Here is a 7,441-nt window from a genome sequence, read left to right on the forward strand (position 1 = left end):
GTCAACCCTGCAAATGACCAATTTAATTTCCATTATTTCGCATTTTAGTTCAATCAGTCTTGAAGGTATTATATTCAAGATTGTACTGTAATCTACGATGGCATATGAGGCACAACTAAATTTGCATGCACGTTGTTGCTGCAAAAGATGCTTGTTTTCATGTAATGAAGCTATCAATTCTCTGCTGTCAAACATTCAGAGATGGATCTCGCTTGACAGCATACTTGCTGTTATGTTCAGCAGACAGCAATGACTTGAAACCTGTGCATCTTGAAGGAGCGGGTCAAGAACTTGAGTGTTAGCGCGCAACGCGCCTTGGGACAAGAGTGTCGAACCTTTTTTTTTTTTTTTTTTTTTTTTAACCTGTTCCCTTTCTGAGGCTCTTTAAAAAAAAAAAATAGGATTAGGGAGGAAGGTTGGATCACGTGACTCCGCTGGCAAAGACAAAAAGAGAAGGAAGGGGAGGTGGTGCTGGTGGTGGGGAGGTGGTGATGGTGAAACCTGCCGGTCCGGCATGCTCCTCACCATGTGTGCTCATCCATCATCGGACTGAAATGTATTCACACAACACGTGCCTGTTTGTGTGGACACCGCGGAGAGGGGTGATGCTGTATCACTTTCGCTGAGTGAGTGTTTAAGAGGTAAGGGGGGGGGGTGTACATTTCTACAGCCCATCTGCCCTGCATCACAATCCTGGTCTGCCGGGAGCTGCTATGGAACTACAATATGGACGACAGACACCTACTGCAATTCCTATAACTTTGCATGAAATAATGCAACTACAAGCGCATCATCAACACTGCAGCCAGTCCTCAAATGACATAATAACGGGTCTTGCATCCAAGAAGAACAGTGGCGCCTTTATGGGGGCATTGTATGAGAGGAAAACTGTGGAGGGGCTTGTTCTGCAGGAGCAGGAAATGACAGCGATGTTTTCTGTACGCCAGCAACAAGAAGGCACAGTAAGCAATGTCGGGAGTCACAATGAAAGCGTTTATCAGAAATGCACGGGAGAGGAATGTGCACAAAGGAAGCAGGTGCACAAGAGAAATGTAAGCAACTCAGATGACTTTTTTGCGGTGTGCACCGCAGTGTGCAGGAGAGTGAGGACAGAAATAGTCCATGAATGTGAGAGGGGACCAGATCACCTTTTTTTTGTTTTCTTTTTTAAGACAACAGTATGACTGAATATCTTGGGAACGGCAGCAGCACAAATGAGGCCACGGCTGCTGCCTAGCTTGCCACTCGCTAAAATTCATCTTTGGGATACTTTTTGCATATGGGGAGGTCACGGAGAAGGTCACGGGCCCGTGCGGCCTACTGTCTGCAAGCTGTGCCTGACTGGCTGCTGAAAGTAAATGATCACTGCAGATGGTGTCTGGCTGCTCTCAATGGCTCATCTGATGGTGCACTGGGCCCCCAATAAAGGCCAGTGGAATGCTGCAGCCCCTGGGCAGGAACACTGGGTGCATAATAAACAGCACAAAACTGAGCCTTTTCTGCACAGCGACTGAATCACAGATACCAAGGCTTGCTACATTCAGCTGAAGGGAGGGGCACGGGGTGACCTTTGACACCCAACCTTCCACACTATTGTACCGAAAAGGGGCACTCTATTGTATAGTGGTGACACGTGGCCCGTGAGGCCCACCACTGAATAGCACACAGCTGTTTAGTGAGCACGCTTGCTTACAAAGCCCAAACTAAAGGGAACTTTTTTTTAGAGCGAGACAAAGAGCGAGGGGAGGAAAGGAGAAGTTGGCCTGTTTGCAAAGGGCACACGTTCTAATTAGGACTGCCATAACTGACCCTCTGCAACCCAAATTAAGAGTTAACCCCCACAAGCACACACTTCAGTCTCGTGGCTTCTCATTTAAGCCGCAAAGTTATCAAAGAAGGCGGAAAGAAAATACAACCAATTTCATTTCATTCATTTCAAACAGGCAATATTTTAGGTACCGTTTTTTATTTTCTTGAAGTGAAGAACTTTCAACAATTCATAGAATTTAGAAACTGACCAGCATTTTCAGGAAAACCATTCCTCAAAAGCTACACGAATTCCAGTAGGTCAAGTACCTCACGAAGCTAAATTAACTCCTCTTAATTTTGGGGTGGCTCTTTTTTTTTTTTTTTTTTTTTTTTTTTTTTTTTGCACACAGGATTCGACTGCTGCCAGCCCAGTCGATGAGTGAGCTCCAATGAACGTTTTATGATGGTTACAGTTTTTGGTATTATTTTTTGTTTAATGGAAATGTGCCCTTTTGTGCAATCCAGCTACTCGTGCACAAATCACTCGGAAATCGCAAAATGTGCATACTCAAGCAGGAATCTTGGAATTTTTGCCATCCCTTCTTGAAACTCTCTGCACAGATATAGCCATCAGACCTTGGTACTGGAACTGCACAGAGATGAGAAAAACAACAAACAAAGAACTCCACCCCACCCTTCTCTGTAGCACACAGCTAGGAATGGACCTCCCAGACTGTCCTGAATGCAAATGCACAAACATGCAAGAGTCAATGAAAGAAGCCTTACTGTAGCAAAAAGGTCACATGATGAAATGTATCTAAATGTAGACATTGTTTACAGACGCCACCGGAGATAAATAGTGTAATGACTTCTTAGTCTTGCACCATGAATGCAATGTGAGCACTAGTCTGCTCCAACTTGAAAGAATATCTGACCAATGCATGCATGTGCCGGTCAATTAAAATAGACTAATACAAGACTTGGTTATATGTGCCATATACAGCCTGCAAAGACATTTGACCCAGCCTGCCATGCAATTCTAAAAACAAATACAATCTAAGAGGTACGGTTACAAAAAGCTCTATATAATAATACAAATATTTTATCTATGCATCACATTTTTTTTATACATTTAGTATGGCCCCTGAGAGGCATTAAAAAGGTTCTCCACCCCTCATTTAGTCCTTGCTCTGATCAATTGTTTCAATTGAAGCATCAGATGACAGCAAAAGCACATTTCTCCAGAGCAGGTGTAGGCACAGAGCGGATGCAGTTAGGAAAATAAGACGAGGAGGCTCCATCTGCACTCCTCGCACCGCCTGTGCTCCCGGCAAACGCAGCCTTTTAACGAGTTGTAGCCGCCAATGTCTGCAGCGCTGCACTATGCACACTGCTACACCACATCCTGAAATCTCAGGAATGCTCGCTAGTGACCATGTCTACTTGGAGATCAAGACAATATGCACAAAAAGACCTCTGTCGGCACAATGATAGCGTTCATTTTTGTCAACAATAATAAGTGCAAATATGAGAAGCATACACAGCGCCCTCTGTTATAAAGATTCAGGTCTGTAATGTCTACCTTCATTTCCATTTAATTCCACAGCAATGCAGGCCCAACACAAACACACACACACACACACAATGATGTATTCATTGAAACTACAATTCTAGGCTGCTTAAATGCAAATACAATGGGACACACTCTGGAACAATGTGCTTCAAAAGCCGAAGAAAGGTTTTAGTTTCACCAATCATCACTTCAAACAATGTGAGACATCAGTTCAGTGAGCGTCGAAATTATTAACTCCACACCTGTTTTTTCTTTTTCTTTGCATTTTTTGAGGGACTGTATATTCTCTGTATATTAGAGTGTCTGTCTTAAAATGTAATTTTAAACACCCACTATCTAGTAAATAAAAGGCAAAAGAAAGCATTCCGTTTTTTTCCTTTGAAACATGAACAAATCAAAGTGTCCCGGAACAGATTGTGATTAATTGAGGAGGTTACATTGTATATTTCTTGTGTAATTCATCAAAGACATGGAAACACTGAAGTGTGTGTGGGCATAGTGTCGATGTGCGCTCATTATAGCATGTGTGACCCTCCACCCACACACTAAACAAACATGGGAGGGTGGAGGGTGGGCAAATGTCTTCATGTCAACTTCCAGTAAGGACATGCACCATGGTCACGTCATGTTGTGCATTGTCCTTATGCAACATTAATAAAGCCAGTGTTGCACCATCATTCAGTTCACTTCGGACTGGCTGCAACACAATACGCATTAAAGATAAAAAGGCATAAACCGTTTGCACATCAAGCATTATTATGATTTTTTTTTTTTGCAACGTGAAAAACAAGCGAGGAGGAGACATAACAGCAGATTCCTGACGCCCTGTCGCCTGCACTCAGGGGCAAATTGCGCCATGTCGATTACATTTGACAATAACATCTTACAATCTGCTGATGTGCATTAACGTGCACGAAATAAGTCGCTCGGTAACCTTCACAACCACTGGGACATTTGTCGCTTGTACGTTTTCGAGGGTCAGCAGAGTTAGAGACGCAGCACATTTGCAAGATAATCATGCATGTCCTGTTAAAACTACCAAGTGAACATGCACACTATGCAATAATGCTACACAGGACAACAACACAAGCGCTAAATCCAGCTAAAGGATTAACAACACAAAACATTGGAGCAAATGCCAGCTAAAGCCGGGGAAGTTTGTGCCTTATTTTAGTGCGTGCTATTGCGGTCACACATAACTAATAACACGTCCACATGATAAATAGAACTACTTTGTCATAGCCTGTAAGTAAACTTGTGAACAATAAAATGACAAAGCTAACAGTGATGGCAAGGTTAGCTTACTCTATATAACATGCTGCAGCCGTTCTTACAATTAACTTCTCAGTCGGCGTGCATTGTCGCTTTCTTTTAGAGCAGCGGCGTGCTAATTATCTCCGGGCGATGGAATATTGCACAAAAAAGTTTGCAACTCTCCAGTTGCAAAAGCAACGAGTGAACCGCACGCGTCTCACAATTTGACAGGAAGAGAGTATCTGCGCAATTGGAGTGCAGCGTCACGCTCGGCTCTCTATTTGGCAAACGCCGAACGCTGGTGGTGTGGGGGTCTCGTTGAACAAATCTCGCATACCTGCTGGGCTTGGAGCGATCCGGGGGCTCCATGGCGAGAAGGCGGCGTCCTATTCTTCGCCGTGCATGGACTAAACAATGTCCAGGCAACAGCGAACGGATTTTGCACCGTTTGGTTTTTGCACAAAAGACGGTTAAGAGTCTCTTTGAAGCACTTTCCATCCGCCGGCAAGGTGGCCTTTCGCTTGTGCATATGGCGTCGCCATCTTTCCAACGTCCATTGACCAGAGGAGTGCCTCGCAAGGCTATCGCTTTGCTACGGAAAGTCGGATGGCTCACTTTCAGTCTCTCGCTCTCCCTCTCTTTTTCTCTCCCCTCGCCCTCCCTCCCTCGAGATTTCACTCAAAACGCTACTGAAGTTATAATTAAGATTTTGCTTTCCATCCATCCATCATTTTCTTCACTGCTTATCCTCACTCGATTCGCGGGATGCTGGAGCCTATCCCAGCCTTCTTCGGCCGAGGGGCGGGGTACACCCTGAACCGGTCGCCAGCCAATCGCACGGCACAGAGAAACAAACAAACATTGGCACTCACATTCACACCTACGGGCAATTTAGAGTCTTCAATTAACCTACCACGCATGTTTTTGGGATGTGGGAGGAAACCGAAGTACCCGGAGAAAACACACGCAGGCACGGGGAGAACATGCAAACTCCACACAGGCGGGGCCGGGATTTGAACCCCGTCCTCAGAACTGTGAGGCAGACGTGCTAACCAGTAGTACACCGTGCCGCCTCTTTTGTTATTATTAATAATAAATATATTACTAAACCTGATCATATAAAAAGAAAACAAATGAATCTGGAATAAGCAGACTAAAAAATTATAAAAACATGAGAAATCAATGAGGAAATCAAATGTGCAATAAGACACATCAGTGGTAGTCGTTTCTTATTTAAACATATATATAATCTAGACCTGAAATCTAAAATCTGTCGTGAACACATAATCTGCCTCCCACCTGTCTTGAAAGGTCCCATTTTTCATCTTTCATTTGGCCAATTTTGGGAAGGAAGTTATAAAGTTGCCGGAACAGACTGGTAACATAGTTGCTCATGAGTAATGACTGCAACAGAAAAGGAGGGGGCGCTTGCCGGTCTTGACTATTGTGCAACACACTAGCAAAGCATTCTGGGATTTGTAGTATTAGCAGCGCTTGCCCGATTACTTGCAGACCAGCTCTAAAATATTTCATATGTTCTTGCGGTCCAAATATAATTACATTGTGGGCCTGAGTTTGACATACAGTATATGGACTAGTGCATTGATTCTTAAAGTGTAGCACTAGTACCGCTAGTGGCACGCAGGCTCCCTCTGGTGGTACACAAAAGAACTTTAGCCTAAGCACAGTTCAGTTCTATTTAACTTTTTAGTAGTCTACAATACATTTGCATTTAAGATCTGCATCTGTAAGAAATTTTTTTGTAAACCTATATATGTAGGTATAATTTGTATTTAACTTATGTGTGCATATTTTTTTTAAATCATGATTTAAGTACCATTTCTATTGTCCTATATTTACGCGGAACGTTAATGTTCAAACTGTGCATAATGTTACTGGCTTACACTAATATTAAATATACCTTTAGGAATAAAACCTCTCTCTCATTTTTTATTAACCCGTAACTGCTACGCTGTATTTTATGTTGATCATGATGGTGGTACTTGCAGAGTTAAGATTTTGATTAGTAGTAATATAGGTCTAAAAAGTTTGAGAACCCCTGGACTACTGGTTAGCACATCTGCCGGGCAGTGTTAATTTTCAGTGTTTGAATCTACCACTCCTCCCCTATTCACCAAAACAAATGCACGACTGTCTAGAGATGTGAATGTGACTGCAATTGGTTGTTTGTCTAAATATGCAGATGTGCAGTCTAGAGGACTGGACCAGAGCCCAAGCTGTGTGTCAAGGCGAGCCCGACTATATCTAGTCGAATTTTCTCGACCTCACACACCGGCTCGGGGCCCTTCCCTACCAGAGAGGTGACGTTCCACGTAAATAAATTGTTATGTATGATGTTCATGTTGTCAACCAGCAGTGGAAGTTTAGTTGTCCATCTATAGGCTGTTGTAATTTAAGATTTGAATGAGCTTCTCTGAGGAAAGTTAAGTTACCCACACAATAAATCAACTACAATTGGCCAAATTTGTCTCACATTTGTCTGTGTGTGTGTATGTATCAATGCTACCATTATACAGTATAATCTTTAAGTGCATTATTTGCTTTGACTACAATATTTCTGGGTTATTTTAGCTACAAGCTCATCATTACTTTGCTGTGGAACAGGCCTGTTTGAGCAGACGATCATTTGAATTTATGAAACTCTTAAATCAAAAGAAAAGAATGACTGCATGCAAGGCCATAACCATGACAACTACAAATAATGGGAATTGGAAATGGAAACAAACAATGATTCACGGTTAATACGCATGTTTGTGGAGTTTGTGAGGAACCCTGAGTACCTGCAGAAAATCCACATAGGCACTGGGAGAACATGTAAACTCCACACGTAGGAAGGATTCAAAC

The 7,441-nt window shown here is 42.9% G+C and overlaps 1 protein-coding gene across 3 annotated transcripts in view; it reads right to left on the reverse strand.

Annotated features, from left to right (window-relative positions):
• Positions 1-5,235, reverse strand: part of map3k4 (mitogen-activated protein kinase kinase kinase 4) — a 30,040-nt gene extending 24,805 nt beyond the window's left edge. For 2 of the 3 annotated variants that reach the window (XM_061790278.1, XM_061790277.1), the window contains exon 1: positions 4,914-5,235. In XM_061790278.1, coding sequence (XP_061646262.1) covers positions 4,914-5,074 — 161 coding nt within the window. In that variant the 5' untranslated portion in view covers positions 5,075-5,235. Of the gene's footprint in view, positions 1-4,627; positions 4,784-4,913 lie in introns of those variants that run through there. The other variant, XM_061790279.1, reaches the window with a different exon arrangement.
• Between the last annotated feature and the right edge of the window lie 2,206 nt (positions 5,236-7,441).

This window comes from Phyllopteryx taeniolatus, chromosome 11 (assembly GCF_024500385.1).
Source record: "Phyllopteryx taeniolatus isolate TA_2022b chromosome 11, UOR_Ptae_1.2, whole genome shotgun sequence".
Classification (NCBI taxonomy): domain Eukaryota; kingdom Metazoa; phylum Chordata; class Actinopteri; order Syngnathiformes; family Syngnathidae; genus Phyllopteryx; species Phyllopteryx taeniolatus.